Source organism: Monodon monoceros, unplaced genomic scaffold, assembly GCF_005190385.1.
Source record: "Monodon monoceros isolate NGI ecotype Baffin Bay Population unplaced genomic scaffold, NGI_Narwhal_1 Super_Scaffold_20, whole genome shotgun sequence".
Classification (NCBI taxonomy): domain Eukaryota; kingdom Metazoa; phylum Chordata; class Mammalia; order Artiodactyla; family Monodontidae; genus Monodon; species Monodon monoceros.
This window is the reverse complement of record NW_021703777.1, coordinates 136,814,987-136,842,774: the sequence shown is the minus strand read 5'-3', so window position 1 is coordinate 136,842,774 and position 27,788 is coordinate 136,814,987. Positions and strand designations below refer to the sequence as shown.

The 27,788-nt window shown below is 62.6% G+C and overlaps 2 protein-coding genes across 9 annotated transcripts; one reads left to right on the top strand and one right to left on the bottom strand.

Annotated features, from left to right (window-relative positions):
* Window positions 1-9,860: 9,860 nt before the first annotated feature.
* Window positions 9,861-26,780, top strand: IDUA (iduronidase alpha-L-). Of its 6 annotated transcripts, none has more exons than XM_029235346.1 (14): window positions 9,861-10,118; window positions 10,889-11,029; window positions 21,557-21,642; window positions 21,793-21,900; window positions 22,186-22,281; window positions 22,380-22,582; window positions 22,747-22,926; window positions 23,033-23,249; window positions 23,551-23,763; window positions 23,870-23,991; window positions 24,069-24,194; window positions 24,271-24,347; window positions 24,755-24,855; window positions 24,972-25,224. In XM_029235346.1, exons 1-14 carry the CDS (start codon window positions 9,976-9,978, stop codon window positions 25,076-25,078), a joined length of 1,920 nt encoding a protein of 639 aa, XP_029091179.1. In that variant the 5' UTR covers window positions 9,861-9,975; the 3' UTR covers window positions 25,079-25,224. The 6 variants fall into 6 exon arrangements, 4 of the variants coding, with proteins under 4 accessions (XP_029091179.1, XP_029091183.1, XP_029091181.1 ...); XM_029235350.1 differs by having other exon boundaries at window positions 9,875-9,914; window positions 24,972-26,778; XM_029235348.1 differs by having other exon boundaries at window positions 9,896-10,118; window positions 22,380-22,543; window positions 24,972-26,780.
* On the bottom strand, window positions 11,161-21,550 carry SLC26A1 (solute carrier family 26 member 1). 3 transcript variants are annotated; one of them, XM_029235343.1, is made up of 3 exons: window positions 15,725-21,550; window positions 14,078-14,699; window positions 11,161-13,376 (listed from the first exon to the last, which is right to left on the bottom strand). In XM_029235343.1, the coding sequence occupies exons 2-3, from the start codon at window positions 14,666-14,668 to the stop codon at window positions 11,847-11,849; spliced, it is 2,121 nt and encodes a 706-aa protein (XP_029091176.1). In that variant the 5' UTR covers window positions 14,669-14,699; window positions 15,725-21,550; the 3' UTR covers window positions 11,161-11,846. The 3 variants fall into 3 exon arrangements, with proteins under 3 accessions (XP_029091176.1, XP_029091177.1, XP_029091178.1); XM_029235344.1 differs by having other exon boundaries at window positions 18,738-21,550; XM_029235345.1 differs by lacking the exons at window positions 14,078-14,699; window positions 15,725-21,550 and adding an exon at window positions 13,549-14,057.
* Window positions 26,781-27,788: the final 1,008 nt, after the last annotated feature.

Sequence of the window (27,788 nt, the reverse complement as noted above, 5' to 3'; positions counted from 1 at the left end):
CCTCGCCGTGCTTCCGACTGCGCCTGCCGTCACTGCGCAGGCGCGCACCCGCGGGGCGGGGTCTGGGGCGGGGTCCCGGCCCTTGGGCGGGGGCGGGGTGGGGCCTGCGGGATGGGGGCGGGGCACGAGCGGGGCGGGCCTGCGGAGCAGTGGGTGGGCCGAGGTCCGAGCTCCGCGGCCTTCCGGGCAGGTGGGTGGGTCTGGTGGCCCGACGAGGTCCGGTGGCCAGACGAGACAGGCACACAACCTGCAGACACCGACGCGAGGTGTTTGCACCTGCGGCGCCCGGGCACGCGCCTGCGCAGACGGACGCCTCCCACGCGGCACCGGGATCCCGCTCGCGGCTGCTCAGGGCGACCCGGCAAACGTGCGGCACTGCCCCAGGTCCCCAGAGTGGGGTCTGGAGGCCAGGCCCTGCCCTAGGGGGCCCCCGTCTGGAGTCAGAGGGCCGGGGAAGGGTTTGGGGTCTCGGGGTGGGGGGGTCCCAGGGTGAGGTCCGGGGAGGAGCTAGGCCCTCTGGGCCCCAGTCTGGGCGTCCATGGTGGAGGAGGAAGGCGATGGAGATGGCTCTGGAGCTGGGACGGCCTGTCTGCCCTGTGTGTTCCCACCAGCCATGCATGGGCGGCTCAGTCTGCGGGGTCTTCAGACGCGTGGACCCTGCCCCGCCGCGAGCAACCCCCGGCGCCCGGCCCCTGTCCTCATCACAGACGGGGTGGTTCCTTTCAGGAGGTGCTCCCTCCCATCATCTCTCACTTGGGAAGCCCGAGGGACTGGCATCCTTCCCTCTGGACCCCGACCTCGTGGGCGACCTAAAGCGACCCCACCCCGGGCCTCCCGGACCCTTCCCCGCTGTGAAAGGCCCGCCCCCACCGCACTCCCAGGGAAGGCAGTGAATCCAGCCCTTGCCCTGCCCCCCAGCGTTGTCTCGAGGACGTGTGGGGGTCGCGTCCACGCGGGGCACCCTGCCGCAACGCCTGACAGCGCTCCGGGGTCCCCGCCCCTGTGGGCCTGACCGCGGATTGTAATGCGCGTCGCCGAGCCGGGCGTCGTGGGCCACGGCGCTTCCGGGAGACCTGCCTGATCCCTGCTGCGTCGTTGTGGGCTGCCCTCCCTCGGGACAGGCCCCGGCACGGCAGGGTGAGCAGGGGCTGCAGGGCCCCAGAGGAGGAGGAGAACGGGGCAGGGGACACAACCAGGGGAGGATAATGTCCGGGGGAGGGCGTAGTAGGGAGGAAATGCCTGGAAGTGTGTTAGGCCTGCTGGGAGGGGCTGCGGAGGCGGGAGAGAGGGAGGGCGGGGCCAGGGACGGGCCCAAAGACCGGAGCCAACCCCTGAGGGTGGGGGGGACTGGGCTCCCAATCCTGTTGGAGCACCGGCTGTGCACCGGGGCGCTGGGCTGGCACCCCTGCCCACCCTGGGGCTGAGTTCTGGGGCAGGGGGCAGACAGACAAGGGCAAACTGAAAAATAAGGCGGGAAACGCCCCTTGGTATCTCAGTGCCTGGCCGTGGACGGACGGAAGGAGCCAGGACTGAGCTACCAGGAGGACAAACATACAAACAGGGGAAATGGGTTGCAAAGCCCCGGGGCCGTGATGTTGAAAAGGCAAGGACATCCCTTCGCCTGGGGCTCCCCAGACGGGCCCCTGCGCCCTGGAGCATTTAGCTCACTGCCAGCCCCCTCCCTCCTCCCCACGCCCTGAGGCCACAGGGCCCTGACTGCCCACACTCCTCTCCTCAGCAACCCCCAAGCAGCCCCAGGCCAACCTGCTTCTTGGCCCCGGGAGGGTTGTGACCCAGCCATGGTGCCTGTAAGAAGCAGAGGTTTCTATTGAAGCCCACTCCCCGTAATTCAAACCAGCTGACTTCTAAGGACTCAGGATTTCAGGACATATCTTTCTCTATCTGCGAGAAAGTGGAGTACAGGAAAAACATCTTGAAAAGAAAAGTCCACGTCTGACCATTTCCGCAGACTTTAACTGCTTTCTGACCCGGCGTAGTAACTAAAATGGCAAACATACTTCCACCAAACTGTCCCCTGGCCTCCTTGGAATACCTTCCAAAGTAACTGGCAGCTTCTAGATGAAGCTTAAATCTAAACCTGTGCTTGGGACACATAATAAAATTCCAGACAGGCAACTTAAACAACAGACATTTATTTATCTTGGTTCTGGAGGCTGGAAGTTGGAGATCAGGGTGCTAGTGTGGTTGGTTCTGGTGAGGGCCCGCTTCCTGGCCTGCAGACACCATCTTTTGGCTGTGCTGGCACATGGGGGTGGGGACACTAATCCCATCCTGGGGCCCCACCCTCATGACCTCATCCAACCCTAATTATCCTCAAAGGCCCACCTCCAAATGCCATTCCATGGGGGCTAGAGTTTCAGCATATTAATCAGTGGCAGAATCAATGTTGTTTAAGTCACCCAGCTTGTGGTGTTTTGTGTGGGAACCGAGGCAAACTAATGTACACACAGACCTGACAGCCTGCCTGGAAGGCCCAGAAACAGCCAGTCCTGCATTGTTTGGTGACTGGCCTGTGTCACCCAACGTTTTGTCTTGAGTTCCACTGAGGGTCTTTTTGTTCCTGCTCACGTCACGGGCATGTGAGAGTCTGGCCCGCCGTTGGGGTCCTGCCTCTCAGTCCTTCTGCACCAGCGGGCTTGGGTGTCGGTGCCAGACTTTGGCTGTTATGGAAAATGCTTCTGGGAACATCCTCGTCCATGTGTTTGGTTACCACACATACATGTCCTTGTGTCTGCTGAAGTAGGACGTGCTATGTTCACTTGTAGAAAATAATGCCAAACAGCTTTCCAAGACTCCACACAAAAATAAAAGTTCATACTTCCACCAGCAATGTGGGAGACCTTGGCCAACCCTGGACACGAACAGTGTCACCATTTCAGCCTTTCTGGTCAGGGTGCAGAGGTGTGTGCGGCTTTGGCCCTTGTCCGGTGGCGCTGGTGAGAAAGGCTGCAGCTCGTCCTGGATCTGTCTGTCGTCTGCACCTCCTCCTGTGAGGCTTGCCTTGGTCACCTTTCCATTGAGCGTCTTTTTCTTATTGATTTGTAGGAGTTCTTTATATATTCTGGAGGTGATTCTTTTATTGGTTACAGTCAATTGTCAGTATTCTCAAAGTCATGCTCTATGTGGTCTCCGCAAGAGCTCACCCCCGGCTCCTGGGGAAACACCGGGCTGCTTCCTGCCAGCCTCTCGGCACGGCGTTTTCCCCGATGGGTCAACACAAAAGACCACTTAGTGAACAGACACCGTCGTTGGCTCGTTAAGCACTGACCCGGCCGGCAGCGCTGTCCCTCGGCCCGGACGGAGCTTCCCCGGCACACGGGTTCCTCCGCGGGGCACGTCCCGGCCACCCGCGCTCAGGACTCTGGATGTGAAGAGCCCTCGGCGGGGGGCCGCGGAAGCCACAGAATCACCACCGAAATCACAGGAGCGGAAACGCGGCCCCGGAGGGGCAGGAAGAGGGCTCGCTCACGGGTGAGCAGAAGCGAGAAGGCAGGGCCCGTCCATCCGCGCACGTCCATCCGCGGACAGCCTCGAAGGCGCCGCGAGTGTTGCCGACGGTGGGACAAGCGGGTCTTCGCCAGCAGGCGGACTCGCAAAGACAGCCTCCGCGAATATTGAGAGGGACCGTGTCTGCATCCCCCCCACACCTGGCTGGTCCTGCCACCCGCTCAGTGGTGGCTCTCAGTGAAGGCCTTCTTTGTTTCCTCTCGGCCAGCTGGGCAGCCTTTTCCCTTCTGGGGAGGGCCTTTGAGTCCTGCGCCACGAGCACCTGCCCGCCCTGAGATGGCAAAGATGCCCGAGTCTCAGGAAGAGGGCGGCGTGTCGTGCAGCCTCGGGCGCGTCTCCACTTGGCCGATGTACCACCAGGTGAATGTGGGGCTGGGCCTGCCCAGGTGTGAGGCAGCCTGAAGTCAATGGGACTCTCTTTAAGAAAAAATGCAGAATGATTTTGATAAAATTAGAAACACACTTATTCAGAATGAGAGGAAAAAATCACAACAAATTAAACATGAAAAATATCGATAAATGGCACAAACATCACAGAATCTAGAAAAAGCCCACACCTTTTATTCCTAACTGCCTGCTGCTCCACTGTGATTCTTTCTTCATCCACGTTCTTAAAAAATTGTCCCTGCTGCGTGGCTTGTGGGATCTTAGCTCCCCAACCAAGAATTGAACCCGGGCCCTCGACAGTGAAAGCCCAGAGTCCTAACCACTGGACCGCCAGGGAATTCTCTCATCTACATTTTTAATTGTCTCTTTTCATAACAATTTTGCAATATCATTGTCCAGGGAGAAAAGAAAAAGATAATTTAGTCCCTCCAGCGTAACTGATTGAAAACAATTGTCACTGCTAATTTACAAGACTTTCTGCATGACAACTTGTTACTGGTTGTATCGCATACATTGTTAGGACCACTGTCACAGCCGGAGAGAACTTCGTCAAGTCTCTTCCATAAGCTGGGAAGCCTCAGGGTCGTGTGCTTTTCCTGGGCCACGACTAATCTAAAATGTCCCTGCTGACCTGACGAAACTTCTTACATCATGTCCTTGTCACATTGGCTGTTAGGGTCCACGTTATCTTGTCAATGTCAGCGTTTCCTGTTAAATCAGCGCATGTTTAATCCTTTTCCAAAAGTTAGGGTGATTCACTCCTTCTTCCTGGTTAGTTGCCACGGGTGTTCCTGGAAGCTGTTTTCTACGCCAGGATGTCTGGCAGTAACTTCCTAACCAAGTGGCTGGGGAGGACGTGTGTTCTCCACTGACCCCCAACCCATGTTCCCACAACTCAACTTCCCCTGGGCCAGATCCCGAGAGTGCCACCCCCAGAGCCACTCCAGCCAGAGGGGAAGTGTGATGGGGGACCTGAGAGAGCGTGGTGGGAACTGCTGTGGTCACGTTGTCCTCATTTAGCAAATGTTACAAAACCTTCTGGGCATATGAAGGCCCTGTGTGAACCCAGGCGACTGCATGGACCCACGGCCTCCCTGTGGTGCCTGTGTCCATCTGTGCCCAGGCCCCCACTGTCCCCACCACTCTGGCGTCATAGCCCCTGTCTCCATAGCAGAAGCCCCTGCGCCTGTTCAAGGTGTGGGCGGGACCACATTCCCTCCACTCCGGCTGCTGGCCTCCAGCTGCTGGAGCCACGTTCCTGGCATTCCTGAGCAGGGCTGCACCTTTGCTCTAAAATCTGTGCCCAGGGGGCTTCCCTGGTAGCGCAGGGGTTAAGAATCCGCCTGCCAATGCAGGGGACACGGGTTCGAGCCCTGGTCTGGGAAGATCCCACGTGCTGTGGAGCAACTAAGCCCGTGCGCCACAATTACTGAGACTGTGCTGTAGAGCCCGCAAGCCACAACTACTGAACCCGCGTGCCACAACTACTGAAGCCTGTGCGCCTAGAGCCCGTGCTCCGCAACAAGAGAAGCCACCTCGATGAGAAGCCCGCGCACTGCAACGAAGGGTAGCCCCCGCTCGCCGCAACTATAGAAAGCCCGCGCACAGCAACGAAGACCCAACGCAGCCAAAACTAAATAAATAAAATAAAATAAAATAAAATTTGTGCCCAGGATTTGTTTTAATCACCTATGGTAAGGTGACAGAAATGGAGACAACTGCCTTTGAAGGAAGAACTTTCTTTTTTCAGTTTTTATTTATTTATTTTTACATCTTTATTGGAGTATAATTGCCCTACAATGGTGTGTTAGTTTCTGCTTTATAACAAAGTGAATCAGCTATACGTATACATATATCCCCATATCTCCTCCCTCTTGCGTCTCCCTCCCACCCTCCCCATCCCACCCCTCTAGGTGGTCACAGAGCACCGAGCTGATCTCCCTGTGCTATGCGGCTTCTTCCCACTAGCTAGCTATTTTACATTTGGTCGTGTGTATATGTCCATGCCACTCATTTCTTCCCAGCTTCCCCTCCCCCCCCACCCCGTGTCCTCAAGTCCATTCGCTATGTCTGCCTTGAAGGAAGAATTTATTACTCACATTTCTCAAGAGAAGGGGCCACCCCCTTCCACCAGGAGCATAGGTTTGGGTCAGGAGGCAGAAGCAGAAGTGAAGAGAACGTGGCCCAGAGCCTTAACTGGGGTTTTCACAGGAAGGAATGGGTGAGGCAGCACAGGTACACATGGCAGATTTAGGATTGGACAGTTTGAATAATTCTGGCAGGGCTGAGCGCTAGGGGCAGTGCTGCTTGCCCAGTGCCCAGCCCTGAGGGGGCCTGGGGCAGAGGGCACGTCGGCACGGTGGCTGAGAGTGGCTCACTGTGGGGGGGCTCAGCACTGGGAGGGCTGTCTCTCCAGGACCAAGGCCCCAAATGCCACAGCACCAAGAATACAGAAAAGAAGCGAATGTAGCCAATACAGTCAGAGACACTAAGCGAATGTAACCAATACAGCCAGAGACAGATACGGGGTGGGGGCGGAGGGAAGGAAACCGCTCTGCCCTGCTTAGAGATACAGGCCAGGTTTTTTATTCTATTTTATTTTATTTTTGCAATACGCAGCCCTCTCACTGCTGTGGCCTCTCCCGTTGCGGAGCACAGGCTCCGGACGCGCAGGCTCAGCGGCCATGGCTCACGGGCCCAGCCCCTCCGCGGCATGTGGGATCCTTCCGGACCGGGGCACGAACCCGTATCCCCTGCATCGGCAGGCAGACTCTCAACCACTGCGCCATCAGGGAAGCCCTAGGCCAGGCTTTATTTGAGAAAAAACAGGCTTTTGTTTAAGAGAAGGAAGAGGGAGAAAGATTGACGGTGCTGCCAGCAGGGCCCCTGGTCCTCTTACCAATCAGAGACAGGGACGAAAAGCCTAACAGAAAAATAAATGAAGAGGGAGAAAAGGATGAAAGAAAAAACCAATATAAGGGCACAGAGGGGAGAAAATAAGGCCTAGTTCTGCCCGTTCTTTTCCCTGTAAAATTTAGGGGTCGCTCACGGTGGAAAAAACACGCCGTGCAGCTGTGGTCCCACTGTTAGGGCTCCACACCAGAAATCCAACACTGCTAACACCACGGCCTCCACCGACCAGCGACCAGACACTTTGCTCAGTGGGTGCCTCTCCCCACCGTTGGCTCCACCCTGAAGGGACAGCCACGCCTCTCCAGGCCACCCTGGCACCTGGCTGCCTTCCAGCACGCACCGTCCTGGCAGGCGAGCCCTTGGCCAACCTTGACCAACGGCAGACGCCTTTCTCCAGGAGCACAGGTGTGGCCTCACCGTGATGACGTCCTCCTCCAAGGACAGCCACTGGACACACAGGTCCAACATCTTCTAGTCCTTGCTGAGTTCTGGTGGCCACATATTCTTCCCCCAGATCCCCTGGCTACCTGGGGAGCCCCTCGGGATGACCTGAGTGGCAGCGGCGGGAGTCTGTGGACTGTGTGAACAGCACTGCCAGTTACCCCACGTGCTGGGGCTCCTCTCGTGCCTCAGCCCTGCAGACGGACGGACCCAGAGCTCAGCATACCAGCTGGACTTCACGCGGCTGTCTTAGCCGCGGGTGCCCTGAACAAGTGGCCCATCTGCACATTGATCATACACTGTCCAGCCATCACCTAAAGATCGCCCGCTTCAGAGGTGAGAACTCTAGGAATCTCTTGTCTCACAGACTCCCAAATATATATCAAAATCACACGTTTCCACGTGCACTAAGGCCACGACGTGAGGTGTGGCCAGGACATGCTACACGTGTCACTTCTCAAAGTATAGTCCCTGACGGCTCCCAGAGGGCCTGTGTGACTGAGACAAAGACTGGTCTCCTCAAACACCCCTTTTCAAATTCCAGTCCAGCAAGTGGAACCCTAGATGGGCCTCTGTCTTGTCCCAGCCCTCAATCTCTCTTAATTCAAGGACCGTGGTTAACTCACACCTCACGCCAAGTTCCAAAGCATTTCCACTGCCCTCTCCTCTGTTAAAGGGGACCTGTCCTGCCTTTGGGCACTAAAGACTCTTTGCATGTGAGGATACTTTAATAATGCCCATCCCCTCCCTCCGCCTCCCCATGTGGTCCTGCCTCCTATTTCTAGGGATTTGTGTCCGTCTGTCTAAGCACACATGATTAAAGCAAGTCCTGAGTGCAAATTTTAGGACGATCTTCAGATGGCTTTCTTTCTTCTGAAGTCACCACGCAGCCTCTTTCGTGTCAAATCTCCCTCTGCCTCCCCCTTACAAGGACACTCAGAACCCGCTCGGACAATCCAGGGTCATCTCCCTATCTCAAGACCCTTAACTTAGTCCCACCTGCAAAGTCCCTTCACGGTAGAAGCTCCCACTCAGAGGACGTGGGGGGCCAGCCGCTCACACACCATGTGCCCCTCACAATCCCTGGGCTACTACTGCTGTCATGTTTCAGTCTCTGGATATACTTCGAGCCCCACGAGATGTTATTATTGCCGTGTTATGTGTCACTCTTCCCTAGACTTATAGACAATAGACCTTTCTGCTGCCTTTCCTTCCTTCCTGCCCCTCTGGGCTGCAAGGATCACGTTCTTCTGGAAGAACACCAGTTACCGTTTCCGTAAAGGAGGGTCAGCGGTGACAAGCGTTCTCAGAGTTGGATTCTCCGAAGCGTCTCTATTTAACCTCCATTTCAGAGCACGCTTTTTGCTGGATCGAGACGTCCTGGCTAACTGGTTTAGTTTGAAGTTTTCCTTCCCTTGGCTACTGGTTCTGGCCGCTTCTGTTGGAAAGTCAGTGTTCTTTCTTGCCGTTTTGCACTTTGAGGGTGGCGGGTCCTTTCCCCCTCGAGCTGCTTTGGAGGCTTTCCTTTCAGCTTTGGTTTCAGCATTTCACTAGGACCCGCCTGGGTTCTGCTGCCTTTGTACTTTTCCTCGGGCTACGGAGCACGTCTTCATTCTGTGACTGGATGTCGTCCATCACTTTTAGAGCTCCTCTCTCTTCAGCCCAAGGGACTGGTGACACTGGTTGACTCTGGGGCGGGGTTCTGCTGTCCGAGGGAGGGCAGTGCAAGGCCAGAGGCTCTTCCCCGAGTCCTGAGACGTTTGATTGGTGGAGGATGTGATGCTGTGCGACCTACAGTATATGTACGTGTACACACACGTAGTGCATGTGCAGTCTGAAGCTTAAACATTCACCGCTGACCCACCTCCCCCAACACCCAGGCCGCGCTGCCCATCTGCCCATAGAAATGTCCACTTGGCTTCTCAAAGGCAGCTTAGCCCCTTGACCACCCCCGTTGCTTTACAACAGCCCTCCTCTCAGAAAACGTCACATCCGCACGCTGCTCCAGACAAATTCCTAAGAGCCACCAGTCCACCTTCCAAATGTGTCCCACTTCTGACCACCTTCCACCGAGCAGCCGCCTGGCCCGCGCGTTAGGATACTTGCCGGCCCGCGAGCCGACCTTCCGAAGCATTAACAGACGACGGTTTTCACTCGAGCGGCTGAAGGCCGAGCGCTTTCCGAGTGCCGCCCAGTCCCCGCAGTCTGCTCGGCGCGGGAGGGAACGGAGGGGAGCAAACTACCGGGAAGGGGCTCCAGATTGGGGCGGGGGGATGGCAGCCTGAGGACAGCTGGGCAGAGCCTACTGCCTTGAGAAGCGCTCCAGATTCCGGGGCTGCCGGAGCTCCCCGCCCCGCCACCCAGCCCCACGCCCACCGCCCCGGGCCCGCCTCCACGGCCAGCTCCCGCCAGACCCCGCCCACGCCTCCTGCTTTCCCCTCCCGGCCGCGCCCCTCCCACAGGCCCGCTCCGCGCCCACCGCTCCGGCCCCGCCCACCGCCCCCGGCCCCCCCCCCCCCCCAGACCTCCGCCCGGCCCGGTCCTGCCGAGGCCCCGCCCCGTGCCGGCGGTCACGTGGCGCGCGACCCGGAGGCGGAACCGGCGGGCGGGGCGCGGACCTCGGCTCCCGGAGCGAGGAGGGCCGGGTGGGTCTCCTGCGATTGGGGTGCTCCCGTGCCCGGGTCTTGCGTCCCCCGCGCCCCCGCCATGCGCCCACCTCGCCCCTGCGCCGCGCTGCTTGCCCTCCTGGCCGCGTACCTCGCGGCCGCCGAGGCTCCGCACCTGGTGCGCGTGGACGCGGCCCGCGCGTTGCGTCCCCTGCAGCCCTTCTGGAGGAGCACCGGCTTCTGGTGAGCGCTCCGCGGGGGACACTGAGGTCGGAGCGGCCCAGCACGCCCCTGCTCGCTGCGCGCTCTTCCCAAACCGCGGCCGCGCACCCCGGCCCGGGCCTCCGGGACCCCCGTGTCGCACCTGGAGAGACCTGCAGTAGGCGCTCCGAAGTGAGGAGGGCCGCGGCTCGCTCCTTCCTTTCGGGTCCAGCCTCAGAGTGGGGATCTCCTCTCTGTCCGCTGGCTCTATGAGAAGTTTCCGGTGCTGCGGAGGTTTTCTAGCTGAGCGGCTGCCCCGTGTGGTGGGGGCCTGGGGCCAGGTCCTGAGTGTGCGTGGTCATCCCCCAGAGGCTGAAGAGCCTGGTGGCCAACCGCGGCAGCCCAGGCTGCAGGAGGGGCTGTGGCCCAGGACACTACTCTTTGGCGCAGATCGGGACCCCCCTCGAGGGGGCAACCCCAGAACGTTCGACGTCCCTGCAGTGGGACCTGTCCCCGTCCCTGGTGTCCCTGATTGCCTCTGTCAGACTTGGAGCTGATATCTCCCGGCCGGTGGGGCAGGGAGCAGGGTGGGAATGTGATCTCTCTGGGAGCCCCCGACCCCCATAAACCTGAGAGTTCGTCACAGTCCTGGCACTAGGGGGCAGTTTATTACATCAGAGACAGTAAAATTCACCAGCAGACACGCCCCGGTCCTTGCCCTGAGTTTGTAGGTGTGGGGCCTGTGCTGAGGCCCCTCCGCTAGCCCCACTCAAGGGGACTAATGCCTCTGCTTCCCCTTGTTTTGTGCCCAGTCCCCCACTGCCGCACAGCCAGGCTGACCGGTATGACCTCAGCTGGGACCAGCAGCTCAACCTGGCCTACGTGGGTGCCGTCCCTCATGGTGGCATCGAACAGGTTCGGACCCACTGGCTGCTGGACCTCATCACGGCCAGGTGGGTGATGGAGGGGATGGGCAGCCTGGGGGCAGCTGGGCAGAGCCCAGTGTATGGAGATGCAGACGGAGACTAAGAGGAAGTGCCGTCTGGGTGTGGAGGACAGTGAAGTACCGGGCCGTGGCGGGGTGACGGGGCGGGGGACTCCTGCTCCAAGAAGCCATTGCCCCTGTGCTTCTCGGCCAAGCATCCTGGGGGCAGGGAGAATGGAGGGCACCCTCCTGGCGCCACAGGTGCTGTGGCTGCTGGGGCAGTCCCTGGATCGGGCACAGCTGGACCCTGCAACGGCGAGTGGGCACCCTCGCTCTGTGCTCAGACTGTGTGGGGATGCCACGCCAGGGGCCGGACTGAGGTCGTGTTGGTCACATCTGCCTTTGGCCCTGCCGGCCCCTCTGGGGGCTGAGGCACAGGGTGTAAGAGACACTTGGGTGTGTGCATTGCAGGGTTTCCTAGACACAGAGACTCTCACACCCCTGGCCAGAGCTGCCAGCTCTCACTTGGTGGGGGGGTGCTAGCGGGCCAAGGGACCAACGTCCTTTTGGTACCTTGGAGGCCACGTGACTGCCTCAGGGTCCTTGTTCAAGTAAGATGGGACACCAACTGTCAGACCGGCTCCACGGACCAGCCTGGCACCGAGGCAGCGTTTGTCTCCAAGGTGCAGTTGAGGGTTCTCAAGTGTCTGGGTCCTTGTGTGTGTTCACTGCCACCCTCCATCCCATTTGGGGTTCCCTGGGTCCTCTAGATTGGAGGCACCAGGCGACAGCAAGATTGCAGTGATGGGTGGTGGGAGTGGAGGCTGGCGCAGGTGCCGGCTCTGTTAGAGGGTGTAGTTGGCGGCCACCAGCTCCTGGCAGCGGGCTTGGGCCGCCTGCACGGCGCAGTGCACGCTGGGAAACAGCTGCCCCTCCTCGGCCGCGTCCCCCGGGTCCTCCCCGAGGAAGCCGCCTCTCCTCAGGGTGTCCCTTACCGAGGGGCCGCAGCAGGCCAGGAGCAGGGTGATGCCCAAGGCCCCGTAGTCTCGGCGCAGGTCCTGCAGCGTGGCCAGGCCGGCAGCATCGAGGAACAGCAGCGGGGCACAGTCAATGACCACTGCGTGGAAGCGGGTCGCCGAGGGCACCAGTGCAGCCGTGCTGCTCCCGGGACCCAGGTCCCTGCCTTCGACAGGCTCTGCTTCGCCAGCCCCCACCCCCGGGCCCCGCTCCTTCCTCCTGGCGGCTGCGTACCCCGCGTTCAGCCCGGTGAGGCTGTAGAGTGACCGCAGGAAGAAGTCCTTATTGGCGTAGTAGAGGGGCCCCGTGAAGCGGAACACCTGCACACCAGGCTCGGGGACCAGGCCCTCAAATTCTGCTGGGTCCCCGTAGAAGCTGGAATCCCCGGCGCGGGCGAGCAGGGCAGCGTGTGGGTGCCGTGTGCGGCCGGCCAGGCTGAGCAGTGAGAGGAGAATGCCGGCCAGGAGCCCGGCCTCGGTGCTGACCAGCACGCAGGTGGCCGCCGTGGCCACCCAGACCAGAGCATCGGCAGGGCTGAGCCGCCACAGCCGCGGGACGTCGCGCACCTTGCGCAGGGCCCCACGCAGGCTGACGATGATGACGCAGGCCAGCACGCTCCGTTGCAGGTCCCGGAACAGGGGCGCCAGCGCCAGCACCACCAGCAGCACCACAGCGGCGCTGACCGCGCTGGACAGCTGCGTGCGGCACCCGGTGGCTGTCTTCACCAGGCTCTTGGCCAGGGCGGCACTGGTGGCAAAACAGTGGAAGAAGGCAGGCAGCACGTTGCAGCAGCCCACAGCCAGCAGCTCCTGGTTGGCGCGCACAGAGTAGCCATGGCTGCGGGCGAACATCTCCGCCAGCGAGATGGAGAAGGCGGAGCCCACGAGGGCCAGGGACGCGGCGTCCAGCGCCACGCGCCACACCAGCGCCGGGTCTGGCACATGCGGGGCCATGAAGCCAGTGGGGATGTCGCCAGCCACGCTGGAGCCGAAGCGCTCGTGGAACTGCCCGAAGTGGGACACGAGCGTGGCCGCCCCGATGACCAGCAGTTCTGCGGGCAGCGGCACCTTCAAGTGCTGCCGGTAGCGGTCCGAGAGCTCCTTGGCCGCCAGCAGCACGGCCAGGCACGCGGCACTGGTGAGCACGTCGCACAGGTTGGCCTGCCCGGCAGTGCGCAGCAGGCTCAGCCACGTGCTGACCACCAGGCCCGGCCCCTGGTGCCGCGGGACACGCACGCCCAGCAGGTGTCGGAGCTGGGAGGTCAGGATGGTCACTGAGGCCCCCATGGCGAAGCCGTCCAGCAGCGGCTGCGAGAGGTAGGCGGACACAAAGCCCAGCCCGAGGATGCCCATGAGGACCTGCAGACAGAGCGTGGTCAGGGCCGCAGGGCGCGGGCGTAGCACAGAGCCGGACCTCCCTCCCTCGCATTGCTTATTTCCCACGTGGACCCCACCCGCGGCCGCCTGCACATACGTGTGTGCGCACAGGCACGGCAGACGCCGGAGTGCACGCTGTGGCCACGACGCTCACCGTGGTCTCACACACGCGGGCTCTGGGCATCGGAAGGCAGCTCCTTTCTCGGCCCTGTCCACAGCACCGCCCCCCTCCCGGGGGACCTGGAGCTGAGAGGAGGGACCTGAGGTGGCTCTTGGGAGGGGGCGACGTTGGGGTGGACAGCCCTGGTCCAGTGAGGGCTGGGTGCGGGGAGGCCGTGGGAAGGCAGGCGGGCAGGCAGTTCCCAGGATCCCACTTGGGACAGGAAGCTGGGGAGGATATGCAGACCAAGTGGGGGCACATTTGGGCCCGAGGCCACACTCTGCAGCTGGCCAGGCAGGCCCCCGACCCCGGGCACCCTCAGCCCCTCTGGTGCCCCAACCTGGGGTGCTGTCACGCACCCACTTCTGCCTATGCCCTGTTCTCTCCTCGCCTTGCGGGTTAAGCCACCGCCCTGACCTCCTGTCTCCCGCGGGCTTGGCTCTTGCAGGGGGGCGACCAGTACCTGGAGGGGCTGCTCTGAGTGGCTGAGCCAGCCTGTCTAGGCCCAGGCCCAGCTCCTCACCTGGTAAACCCCGGCCAGCAGCGTGAGGGCGGTGGCCACGCGGATGGCGTAGCAGTCCCGGCTGCAGTCCTGCAGCCCAAGCGCCGGTATGGTGGCCGAGGCGTTGAGGGCGCTGCGGTTGGCCCCGGGCCCCGGGCCGTCCTGGGCGGGGTCGAAGCCGGCCTTCAGGAGCTCGCGGTCTACCACCTGGCCCACCATGAGGCAGAGCAGGCTGAAGATACCCACGGAGACGTGGCGTGAGGTGCCCATGAGGAAGTAGATGAGGTTCGCAAAGAAGGACGTGTAGAGGCTGTAGATGGGCTGCAGCCCGGCCAGCAGTGAGTAGGCGATGGCCTGGGGCACCAAGATGATGCCGATGACCAGCCCAGATACGACGTCACCCGCCAGGTCCTCCCGAGGCTGGTACTGGCGGAGCCAGCGCGTGGCGGGGAGCAGGTTCTGCAGCAGTGCCCAGGCCCCCTGCACGCTGCACGAACAGCTCCGCCGCAGCCGGGCCTTCAGAGCCTCTCGCAGGCCTGGGGGTGCGGGGGGCCGCCGGCGAACCAGCGCCAGCCCCCGGCCCTGCTGTGTGCACTCAGGGGACGCTTCCATCGTGGGGCACCAGCCCGCCCCCCGAGAAAACCTGCAGAGTGGGCAGAAGTGGGTGTCATTGCTGGGGTGGCGAGACGTGTCAGAGTCAGGGCGTCACAGAGACCCAGACTCGCGTGGCCAGAACAAGCTCCACTGCTCTCCGTCCGCGCCCGAGGCCCCTCCGCTCCGCCGCCCGGACCACCACAGCCCCCTCTGGCCGTCCCTCCATCACCTCTGCACTGCGGCCCTGCTGGCGGGAAGAGCCTTGCAGACGCCAGGACCCCAAATCTGTGCCCGGTCCTTGCGGCAGAATTCCCGGAACGTGCTTTGAGGGGCCGGCTGGCAGGGGAGCGGGGGTGACTGGTGTCCGTCGCCTGCAGGGTGTTCTGGGACAGCAGGCCCCTTTCCCGGTGAGTGTTAACGCTTCTGGGTTTTGGCTGGTGGCTCAGGCCGCACAGGCGCACCGCGGAACACACGTGCCAACCGTCCCTGCTCTCCAGAGGGCAGCCTGCCACCCGGCCCAGGCTGACCTTGCCTCTGTGCTCAGCGAGCGCCAGGGCGTCCCGTTCACAGCTGTGCTGAGGTCCGCCAGGACTTCAGCTCTTGCTGTCCCCCTCATGGTGACGTGAAGCAGATGGTCCCTGCTTCCTCAGAGCCTGGTCCCCCTGGCGCGGTGTGTGCACTGGCTGGGGATGCGGGGCCTGGGGTGTCCCCGGGTGTGGAGGATGGGCGCTCGTCCCGGCCTGGTGTGAGGTGTGGGCAGGCGGACGCCGCCCCCAGGGCTCGAGTGGCAGGCCTGCCCTTTGGGGGATGCTAGGGGAGCTGTTTCTTTCCTTTGAAGACCTCACCACACAGGGGTCCCTGGACACCTTGAGCTCAGCCAGCCCCCGAGGTCCAGGTGTGTCGACTGAGTGACTGTTTAAAACAACGGGGAGTCCACAAAAGAAACACTGGAATCGGACCTCTCCACTCAACAGCGTCCTGCCCCTCCGCTCCATCCAGGGAGCTGGCCTCTGCTGTGGCCGAGTTGTCTAGAGCTGTTGCTGTCCTGCCGCAGGGTCCCAGGGGGACTCTTACCTGAGGGGCCCCTCGCGGGCTCGGCAGAGAGTGCGAACCTAGCTTGTCTGTCCCCGGGGCCTTGGGCTCAGTTAGCGGGTTGGGCGTGCAGGCGGTGAGCTCAGGCACAGAGCTGGCCTGGCACTGACCGGCGGGCAGTGCTCTGCGCTTAGCATCTGACTGCTCGGCTGTGCTGGGCGTGCAGTTAAATCATTTACTCCGAAGACTGCTGAGTCACAGGCTCCCCCAGATGAGCATTACCTGAGCGGCTAATACGGGGAGTTGTGCGGTAATAAGAGGCGCACAGACAGTTACAATTGTGTGGGGCTCTTACAAGCTTCCAGCCTCCCAGGAGCAGGGCTCCGGGTGCGGGACAGGTGGGCTGGGGCATTGAGTGGCTGGAGCGGGAAGCTTGGACTCTGGGCCCCTGCGGGAGGCAGAAGCTCAGGAGCCTGGCCAGTTGTGTTGGGGGAGGGGCGGGGGAACAGGCAGTGTGCGACCCCTCGGCTCTGGGGCCCAGTGCCATGGCTCCCAGGACCCTGGCGTGTGGGCAAGGATGGGGGTCCGAGGGAGGGGCTGGTCTCCGAGTCCCATCCCTGGACATCCTGTCTGCCAGGAGATGGGTCTGGTCCCCGCAGGAGCCAGCTGGGCGCAGAGTAGCCACATGTTGCCTTCTGCTCTGTGTCCTTGGGTGGAAAGCAGGCGCAAGGCCGCTGGGGGCGGGGCGGGGTGTGTGTGTGGCCGAGGACTGGAGGGCTGCCAGGCATCAGGATACAATTAGCAGCCAGGTGTGCCCTTCCTGCTTCAGGGACAGGGGTCCTGGTTCTGTCCCCTGGAGCCCCACCACCTGGATCCCAGCCAGGTGCTGGCCCGGTGCGGTGGGTGGCCGCCTGGCCTCGCCACGCCTCCATCCACAACTCCAGGGCCAGCGGGACCTGCCTCATAGGGCTGGTGTGAAGGTAAACGGTCCCTTCAGATGACCACCCTCGTGTCCCACGTACAGTTAACCAAGAGTGCGCTGCTGTTTTTAAAATTACTCAGAACCTCAGTTCTCACATCTTTAAAATGTACAAGTGAGTGCCTGAGGGGCAACGTGGGGAAAGAACACCACAGCCCTGAGTGTTCTCCGTCCTGGAGGGGAGGCCTGAGAGGCTGCGAGGGGTCCCTCTGACAGGGCTGCAAGGCTGAGCTGGCCTGGGCCTGCTGTCTCCCAAAGCCAGGGGCAGGGGGGCGGGGGGAGCTCCATCCAGGCACCTCCCACATTCAGTCTCACTTTGGGACTTCCCTCCAGAGCCTCCCTGAAAGTTCTGCCACATCCGTGGCCTGGATGGGAAAGACCAGAGGCCCCATTTGGGGGCAGAGGTGGGAGTGGAACCCCAGGGTGGCTGGGGGGATAGCCAGACAGTGGGAGGGTTCTGCACACCTGCATCAAGGGGGAGGAGTGGTCAGGGCCGAGGCCCCACTGCGATGCTGCGTCCATCCGATTCCTTGTTCTTGAAGAGTCTGTGTTGGGCCCCAAGGTCTCGCCCTGCCCTCTGGAGTCTGAACCCAGCCACCCAGGGCAGAGCCTGGGGCCTCCCGGCACGGCCCCCCCGCCCCCGAGTCCTGCGCGGTACCCACTCAGTCCTGGGGGGTGCTGTTTGTCCAAGGATGTGGTTTACAGGAGCCACCGCTCAGAGGGCTGGCGGGACAAGTCACAGCAGTTCAGGGGCAGATAAGACTCCTCTCAGGGCTGGAGTGGAGGGGCCACCAAGGGGTCATAACACGCTTATCTTCCAACCCAGCTACCGGCGGAGCGGCATTGTGGGAACTCCCTGCGTGACACGTGTGGGCAGAGGTGGCTGGGCCCACTGTCGGGGAGGGGAGGGGTGAATGGGGGTGGCGGCCCCTCCCCCTCTCAGGAGGTGGGGACAGGGCTTTCAGGGGCTGCCTAGGTTTGGAGCACCTGTGGTGGGATTTTAGGCAGGTGGAGATATTTATGTTTCAGGGAGGGGCTGTTCTCAGCGCTGCAGCACCCATGTGTCCCATCCAGCTGCACCGCAAGGGGCCTGACCTTGGCTGCCTTGGTGGCAGGGACTGGGCCTCTACTCCCCCAGCCCCTGCGCGGGCTGGGTGTCTAAGCAGGCGAAGAGATACAACTGAGAGAGAACTGCAGGACCCGGGGCCCTAAGCGCCCCCCCACCCTGCCTGTCCCTCTGTGCTTTGAGGACTGTGGTTTTCATGCTGCCATCTGACCAGGCACACAGGCGAGCGTCTTGGGTCCTGGGGCCTTGCTGGCCGAGGCCCACTGTCCCCCTTCACCTCCGTGGGCCCACTGCAGACTCCTCCACTGGGGCAGGGGGGCCGCAGGACCCTGGCACGGGTTAATCAGGACGGGCGTGGGGTCTCCAGCACCTCCGCCTGCTGGAACCCCCCTCATCTTGCCTCCTGCCTAGTCCTGTGCCACATGGTTATTTTAATATTGGTCTTTAAATCACCATTTTAAGCCACCGAGTACACTTATTTGGAAAGGAGCCATGTATCCCCGCAAGTGAAAAGAGGCTGGGCTCCAGGGCCCCGAGAACCAGACCCCAGCGCTCCCAGTTCCAGAAGAGCGACTCTCCTGCCGCCCCGGCCAGCATCTTCGCAGCCCCGGACCCTGACTGTGGCTGCTGGTTTCCCGCAGCGGCGGGTCTGTGTCTCCCCCTCTGAGCACTCTCGCCCCGCACCATGTATTTCCCCACCCCGGCCCCGCTCCCCGCCATCCCTGCCGACCACGCGCGCCCCGGGTTCCCACCCCGTGCATTTCCACACGTACCCCCGCTCTGCGCCTCCTCCCACGAGTGCACCCCCCAAGCCAAGCACGCGCGGCCCGGGCCCCACCCAGCACATTTCCATACACCCTGCGCCCCCTCCCACGAGTGCGTCCCTCCCTTTGCCAGACGAGCAAGCGCGGCCCCATCTGCACCCGGCCCGATCCCCACCCTGTGTTCCCCAGATTCCACGCCCGAGCACGGGAGGCCTGGGGCCCCGCCCCGCGCACCCGAGCACTCACCAGTCCTGGGTGCTGCTGGGTCCTCGCGGCGCACGCGCTCAGGCCCAGGGATGGGGGGGGGCGTTCCTGGTGCAGGCGTTCCTGACGGCCGCCGGCGTGCGGTGAATAAAGTCGTTGTGCAGCCTCGGCTGCCCCGGCCCAAGTGCCGGGCCAGGAGCGGGAGGCGACGCCGCCCGTGCCTCGCGCCCAGGTTCGGCCCCCTGCGTGGCTGCAGGATGGAGAGGCTCTCGGGCTGGACTGCGTCTGTGACCCAGGCCTCTGCAGGGGGAGTGCAGGGGTGGGCTGCGCGCTACACCTTCTGGCTCAGCCCCCTCACTAGCTTTGATCTCTCAAATTCCTCTCCCAACGGAGGCTGAGACGGATGGAGACCTAGGCACCGACAGTGGGGCCTGAGGACTGCTCCCCGGGGTTTCTGGGCCTGGGATCACCCCAAGGTTGGGTCTTCTGGTCCCCGGGGGGCAGGTTACTGACTCCTAGGGCATTTCTGGGTGCCGACGCTGGGTCAGCGGACACTCAAGTCTACTCAGAGTGACAGGCTGAGATCGGCTCTGCAGCTGGGGCTCCCCTGGTGGCACCCCGCTGGCCCAGGACACTGAGCGCCGGAACAGCATTTACCCGAGGCCTGCTGTGCTCCCGCCCCGCCCCAAGTCGGCCCAGCGCTGCCAGGATCTGCAGAGAAAGCCTGGCACCCGTGCCCGGGCCTCCACTGTACATGCGTCGCCCATCTCCCACGCCTGCTCCCCCACCCCCATCTGTGGGACTTTGGAACCCGTCCGCTGCCACGCATTTAATTTTTACCCGAGCGCTTAAGTTTTTTTTTCCTTTGCTACCGGTTGTGACCTTTGGAGGGGGGAGGGGCGGACCCCCGCTGCGCACGTGCTGTGGGTCTGGGCTCCGGAGGTGGGAAGACGCGGCCTGGCCTGGTGAGACCCGGAGACACCCTGTCTGCGTGGTGGCTCGGCCTTGACCTTGTGCAGTGACGAGTGGGGCAGAGGAGGCCAGGAAGGGACGTGCTGACTTGTCCAGACCCTCGCTGTCCCTCAGGGGGACAGCGCTGGGCTGGCCAGACTGGCGTGGGACTGACTGGGAGACTTAGACCCAGAGCGGTTCAGGGCCAGATTCCACCTTGATCCCTCGTCGCCCCTCCCTCGCCGCCGCGCAGGCGGGACGCACCTGGATGCCACTAGAGGGCGCAGCTGCACGCCGTCTAGAACGTGTCCGCCCTCCCCCTCAGAACTGTGGATGGACCAGGCGTGCCCTAAGGGGAAGCCCTCAGACCCTCTGCCGGCCCACCCATCTGGGCCACCCCAGGCTGTCGCATCAGCCCCAGGCTCGGTGCTCTACTCCGCCTGCCTCGCCCTCCTTGTCTTGGCCTGACGGCTGAGCACCAGTTTCCTCACCCAGCCCCCGACCCCAGGTGAACCACCTCCACGCCAGCGCATTCGAGACCCATCTTACTCCCCCGCCTGCCTCTGCCAACTGCACGCACCCGCAGGTGCTCAAGCGAAATCCACGGTTGTGCAGAACCCCCCCTTCCCAGCTCCCCTCCAGTCCGGCAGAGGACGCTGGCCCCTCTGCCTCCTAAATCCGCCCGCTCCAGCTCCCCCTTGCTGCTGCCACCGACACCACCCAGTCTGGGCACCATACCTCCTTCGGGGAACCGTCTTCCAGCTCCCACTCTGGCTCCAATGGGCCGATGAAGGGATCCTTTCAAAACATGGCAAAGGCAAAACTATGGAGACAGTAAACACGTCAGGGGTTTGGGGTGGGGGGAGGATGAAGAGGTGAGGCACAGAGGATTTTTAGGGCAGTAAAAATACTTTGTGTGATACTACAGTGGTAGATACATGCCAGTATACATTTTTCCAAACCCATAGAATGTACATCACCAGGTGAGCCCTAATGTGGACTGTGGATTTGGGGTGACTATGATGTTAGTGTAGGTCCATCAGTTGTAACAAAAGTCCCACTCTGGGATGCTGATCATGGGGGAGGCTGTGCATGTGGGGAGAGAGCGTGGCTGGGGGTAAATGGGAAATCTCAGTACCTCCATCTCAATTTTGCTGTGAATCCAGAACTGTTCTAAAAAAATTGTCCTACAAACACATAAAAAAAACTCACGGTACTGCTCTGCTTCGATCCCTGAGAGGACTCCCCATGTCACCCTGGGTCCCATCCCGAGTCAGGATCCCATCCTCACCGTTGTCACGAGGCCCCGTGTGACTGCGTCTCTCACAACCCACACCCTTCTGCCCCAGGCCCGCTAGCTGCTTTCCTGCTGCTTATCACGAATTCATTTCCACCTCAGGGATGAGTGCAGGGTGGGGAGGCTGCCCTTCTCCCTCTCCTGCCTGTCCACATTGCCTCTCAGAGTGTGGAAGGCGGGTAGGGGTAGTGTTGAGCCGAGTCTGGGGCCCTGGCCTCAGGAGATGCAGGGAAGCAGGATATGGCACCACGGGGTCCTGCCAGGCTCATCCCACAGCCTCCCACTTCACTGTCAGCTGTTTTTAGGATGCCTGTTCTCCCCCCTCCATCCTGTTGTACCTTTACCAAAAGACCTGCCTGCCCCCTCCCACAGGCTTCAGTGGGCCTGCCCCTGAAGGCTTGAGGGTGGGATTCCAGCACAGACACCCTAGTTCATACTAGGCTGTGAGTGACTAATAGGCGTACATAGTTATGCTTTTTGAGGAGAGGGGCCAGCTGAGTCTGGAGCCTAGTCCTGCACGGCACCTTGCAGGTTTCTTAGCTGCTTGAATGTGGCCACGGTTCCAATCCCGGGCCCACCTTCTCCCATCCTGACACTGAGTGTCCTTCTACAGGGGGTCAGCCAGGCAGGGCCTGAGCTACAACTTCACCCACCTGGACCGGTACCTGGACCTTCTCAGGGAGAACCAGCTCGTCCCAGGTAAGCCGCCAGCCTCGCCCCTGTACTGCTGGCCCCACCCCGTCCCCTTGGCCTGGCCCTTCTGTCCTCCTGGTTGCCCACTCAGGGCCTACCTCAGTGCCGGCCTGGTGGAGACAGGCAGGTGAGCACAGCCACCCTCATGTGCTGCAGGCTTTGAGCTGATGGGCAGCCCCTCCGGACGCTTCACTGACTTTGAGGACGAGCGGCAGGTGTTCGAGTGGAAAAACCTGGTTTCCCTCCTGGCCAGGAGATACATCGGTGGGTGGGGCGCGTGCCCTGCGGGGACAGGGTGGGCACTCCTGGGCAGGCTCTCCTCCCACGCCCACCCAGGCCACCTCCTGGTCTTCTCATCATGAACCCACTGAACCAGGGCCTCCTGATGGGGGAGGGGGGGCAGGTCGGTGGGGGGCGAGCTCGTAGGGAATCAGACACTCCGGTCACATCCAAACCCCCCACCATGGTTGCCCTCCCTGGGGATCCCCATGAGCCCATGACCCTGCCCCAGGGGAGGGGCCCTCTCGCCACAGTAGGGACCCTCTGCAGGTAGGTACGGCCTCAAGCACGTTTCCAAGTGGAATTTCGAGACGTGGAACGAGCCGGACCACCACGACTTTGACAACGTGTCCATGACCTTGCAAGGTGGGCAGGCCGGCCTTCCTGGGGTCCTGCGGATCTGAGAGGGGGTGGCAGCCGCCCCTCCGGCGCGGGGGTGTGGACTCGGTGTCCCTCCCGTCCAGGCTTCTTGAACTACTACGACGCCTGCTCCGAGGGTCTGCGAGCCGCCAGCTCGGCTCTGCGCCTGGGCGGCCCCGGAGACTCCTTCCACCCGCTGCCGCGCTCCCCGCTCTGCTGGGGCCTCCTGGGGCACTGCCACAACGGCACCAACTTCTTCACCGGGGAGGTGGGCGTGAGGCTGGACTACATCGCCCTCCACAAGAAGGTCAAGCCCGGGATCCCCGCCCTTCCGTCCGTCCCCGCCCCCAACCCAGCGCCTACGCGGGGGTCCCCTGCACGCGGCAACCCCAGAATGCCCGCCTGCTGCCTGCAGCTCCGCCGCCCCTCCGCGGCGGTCTCGGGGGTTGCTCAGGCGGGGCCTCTGCGCAGGGCGCGGGCAGCTCCATCTCCATCCTGGAGCAGGAGGCGGCGGTCGTGCGGCAGATACAGCGGCTCTTCCCCAAGTTCGCGGACACCCCCGTTTACAACGACGAGGCCGACCCGCTGGTGGGCTGGTCCCTGCCGCAGCCCTGGAGGGCCGACGTGACCTACGCTGCCATGGTCGTGAAGGTGGGCCCGCCGCCAGGCCCGCCCCCGGGGGAGGCCTTTCTCCCGGGTGGGAGGGGCAGGCAGGCGGCCCCCGCGGTCGCGTTCCCAGCCACCCCGATTCCCGCAGGTCATCGCACAGCACCAGAACCTGCTGGTGGCCAACACCAGCTCCTCCGTCCGCTACGCGCTCCTAAGCAACGACAACGCCTTCCTGAGTTACCACCCGCACCCCTTCTCTCAGCGCACGCTCACCGCGCGCTTCCAGGTCAACGACACGCGCCCGCCGCACGTGCAGCTGCTGCGCAAGCCGGTGCTCACGGCGATGGCCCTGCTGGCCCTGCTGGGTGAGCCGCGTGCCGGGTTTCGCGTCACTTCCTGCGAGGGCGGGGCCAGGACGAAGCCTCAGTTGGACGGGGATGTCGTTCTAGGCCAGGAGTAGCTTGTGCAAAGGCCCGCGAAAGGATGTGCCTTGCTGGGGAGCCGGGAGCATGTTTCTTGTCCCTCCCCACCCTTCCCAGCTCAGTGGGTCACAGAGCTTGTGGTGTGGCCGGGGACCTCCAGTGGAGGAGGGCAAATGGTGGGAAGCGGGCCCTGGGAGGGTCGAGGGGCGACGACTCCGCGTGGTGACCCTTCTAACCCCCGTAGACGGCGAGCAGCTCTGGGCTGAGGTGTCGCGGGACGGGACGGTGCTGGACAGCAACCATACGGTGGGCGTCCTGGCCAGCACCCACCACCCCATGGGCCCTGCCGACGCCTGGCGCGCCACGGTGCTGGTCTACGCGAGCGACGACACCCGCGCCCATGCCAACCGCAGCGTACCCTTGACTCTGAGCCTGTACGGGGTGCCCCCGGGCCCGGGTAAGCAGGGCTCCCAGAGAGGGGGCTCCAGCTCCTGGGGTGGGGGTAGCTCTGGCGGGGCGGGGCCTGGAGGAGGCGAGCCCAGCCCCAGCATCCCGCTCCGCAGAGGTCGTCTTTGTCCAGCTCTACATGGACAACTGGCTCTGCAGCCCCTACGGCGAGTGGCGGCGCCTGGGCAGGCCCGTCTACCCCTCTGCTGAGCAGTTCCGGCGCATGCGCGCGGCCGAGGTCCGCGGGGAACGTGGGGTAAGGGGCGGGGCGACTCCCGAGGTCCGAGGGCCCTGAGCCCCTGACTCTGTCCCCAGGACCCGGCGGCCGTGATGCCGCTCCCTTTTCCCAGCAGCGGCCGCCTGACGCTGCGCCCAGAGCTTCCTCTGCCCTCGCTCTGGCTGGTGCACGTGTGCGCGCGCCCGGAGGAGCCGCCGGGGCAGGCAAGTGGCAGTTCCTTTCCCGCCGCCGCCCCAGTCGCCCCCGCCCCCAACCAGTCTCGGTGCCTCACTCCCCCAGGTGACCCGGCTCCGTGCTCTCCCCTTGACCCGCGGGCAGCTGCTTTTGGTCTGGTCCGATGAGCGTGTGGGCTCCAAGTACGTGAGTCCGGTCACCACCCCTACCCCTGCCCCCCCCCAACGCGCCCTTGGCCCCCAGATCCTCCGGGCTGTAGCGCCCATGTGGCCACTCTCTGTGGCCCTTTGGTCACCCCACGCGGACTGTGCTCTCTGCCGCCCATACAGCTGCCCCCACTGTTGGCACAAATGGCTCATGACTTTGTGCCTCTGTGATGTAGGGTGGGGGCACCGACACAGGCCATTTGCCCCTGGCACGTGTTCCAGACCCCTCCTCTCAGCCAGTGTGGCCCTTTGTCATTGCAAAAAGAGTGTCCTGGGCCCCGGGGAGGGGCCAGGAAGGGGGCTGGAGGGGAGTAGGGCTCTGGGCGCCCCCTGCCTGCCAGTCCCCCTGGACCCCAGCCCTGGTTCTGCCTGACCTCCCCCAGGTGCCTGTGGACCTACGAGATCCAGTTCTCCCTGGAGGGCGTGGTGTACCTGCCCATCAACAGGAAGCCTTCGACTTTTAACCTCTTCGTGCTCAGCCCAGGTGTGCCTGCTGCCCCAGCACAGTCCCTGTGGGGGGTCCGGGGCCTTCCGGCACCTGGAGTTGGGGGATCAGAGGGGTTCAGGTTCAAGGGCAGGCACGTACCTTTGTGTCCTCAGACACGGCTGTCGTCTCCGGCTCCTACCGGGTTCGTGCTGTGGATTACTGGGCCCGACCAGGCCCCTTCTCGAGCCCCGTGTGGTACCTGGGGGTCCCTGCCCCGTGAGGGCCACTGCTGCCCCGCGACTGGACCTGTGCTGACCGTAAGCCTGGGCGGCCAGAAGCCATGCTGGGCCAGAGTGCCGTCAGCCGGTCATCCCCTCTGTTTGTCCCCTCCTGCCCCTCATTCACCCCCTTAAAGTGCCTTTCCACGCACAGTAATGGGGACGGCCTTCGTGGTGGGCACTGGGCAGACACGAGGCCTGGCTGGAGTGAGGCCATCCCCGCCTCGCCCCACCCCTGCCTGTGGGAGCCGGGATGGGACTCGGGTCGAGCGCAGACAGGTGTGAGTTGCCACTGGGGTGCCCGCCCTGCGCGCCTGGGGTCTCTGGCGTCACCGCTGGGTGCAGCAGGCCCCATTCCCAGCCCCTGCGCCGGGAGGGCCCAGAGGGTTCCCACTTCCTGAGGCCCAGCCAGGCTGCCCCCTGCCCCCTGCCTGGCCCAGACTGTCCACAGTGGCAGGGGAGGCCGACAGTGTCCACTCCTGTGGTCATCTGGGCTCCTTATCTGGGTCCAGGAGAAAGCAGCACGCCCAGACGAGGGCGACTTGGGGACTGTGGATGGACATGTGGACGGGGGCAGGGAAGCCACAAGGGGTGGTGTGGAGCCCTGGGGCTCCTCCCCAACCCCCCACGCCCACCCCAGGCCACCTGGTGAGGCCACGTGGCGAGGAGCGGGGGTGCAGCCAGTCTGGAGCGATGCAAGCGGGAGTGGGGGCCCCGACCCACCCTCCTCTCTCTGCTGCCCTCCGAGCGGCCTGGGTTCAGGGATGGGTGAGGCAGGCCTGGCAGGGCACATGCAAGGCAAGGCCCAGTCACCCCCGGCTCCTGTCCGCATGGAAAGGGCGGGGCACCAGGGCCCACCAGCAGCCTCATCCTGGGCTGGGGATGTCAGTGGGAGCATTCTCCACCTGAACCCCAAAGCCAGCACCTGTCCCCATCGCCCTTGGCCGCTGGGGAGGCTTCAGGGCTTGGTGCCTGGGGCCCCGTTGTTACATACAAGGGGTGCTGGGGTGCCCGGTGGGCCCCCGGTCTCTGGGCGTTGTTTTCCTGCCTCGTCAGGAAGCTCTGGCTGGATGCGGCTACGTGACCAAGCACCACGGTGGGCAGGCGGCCCATACAGCAGAGGCTCATTCTCTCACATTCTGGAGGCCGCAGCCTGAGGACAGGGGTTCCTCCTGAGGGCGCTCTCCTTGCCTTGCAGACGGCCGCCTCCTCCCCGTGTCCTCACAGGGTCGTCCCTTTGTGTGTGTCTGTGTCCTGATCTCGTCTTCTTATAAGGACACCAGCCATGTGGGATTCAGGCCCACCCGTAGGACCTCATTTGAATCACCTCTTTAAAGCTCCCTCTCCAAATAAGGTCACAGTCTGAGGTACTGGGGATGAGAACGTCAGTGTATGAATCGGAGGGATCCAGTTCAGTCGGTAACGAGCACCAACCCTATTTCTCTGCGGTGGTAGGAATGCACCACCCCGGCGTTAAAGCAGCCTCTTCTTTTTGGGATACAGGCTGCTATATATAAAATATAAACAATAGGCCCTACTGTATAGCACAGGGAACTATATTCAATATCTTGTAATAAACCGTAATAGGAAAGAATATGAAAAGGAATATATATGTTGGGTTGGCCAAAAAGTTCATTTGGATTTTTCCATCACATCTTATGGAAAAACCCGAACGAACTTTCTGGCCAACCCTATATATACATGTATATAACTGAATCACTTTGCGGTACACCAGAAACTAATGGAACATTGTAATCACCTATACTTCAATTAAAAAAATTTTTTTAAAGCAGCCTTTTCTCTACCTGCTGGTTCGGTAGCCTGAGGACCCCTGATGGTCAGGGGCCATCTCAGCTCGCAGCTTACTGGGAGGGGTACTGGGTTCCCCGGTTCCTTCCTTGGACACTGCACACCCCACCGCACACCCCACTGAGCAGAGATCTCAGATGGGCCCCTCCTGTGGAGACAGGTGTGGCTCCAGGGCAGTCAGTGGGGGTTTAGCACTGGCACCTGCGTCTTGGCCAGGACAGCAAAGCCACAGCCGTCTCCAGGGGTAAGTCACCGTCTCCACTTGCATTGTGGCTTGTGTGTTGTCAGGTGGCCACCGGGTTGCTGGCACGTGTGCATCCTCTGACCGCGTTCTGGCCTTTGCTGGTTTGGGCTTGGGCTGGGAGCTGTGGTGGGAGTTTGGGAAGTCCAGGTAATTGGCCCGTGCACGTCCTCCGTCCCTGCTGTCCTGGGCCCACGGAGTGGTCACGGATGGCAGAAAGAGGCTGACATCGACATGCCCCGTTGATGAGCCCCTGCTGTCGGGGACGCTGCCTGGAGCGGTGTATCTTTCCTGCAGGACACGGCACCCTCTCTGTCCCTGTCCCCAGACCTTTGTCCCCAAGTGTCCTGTCTTCGTGGCTCTGGGTCTGGCCACGGGCTGACCTGTCGGATGCTGCTTGCTTGAGCCGGACGTGCACCTTGGTTCTGCGTGCCGGGGGACGCCGGTGCGCGTGCACACGCGCCTGCAAGCCGCATCCCTCACGCGGCTGCAGGAAGCTCTTCGTGCAGCCCTGGGCGTGGGTTGAGGGAGAGGCAGCAAGCAGCTCAGGAGCTGGAGGCTCCGGTCACGTGACTCGCTTTCGGATGCGCCTGGGCCCAGGCTCTGATGTTTAAATTCGGGACCGAATGCTGTGTGCACCGTCTTCTCACTGGGCCCTTGGG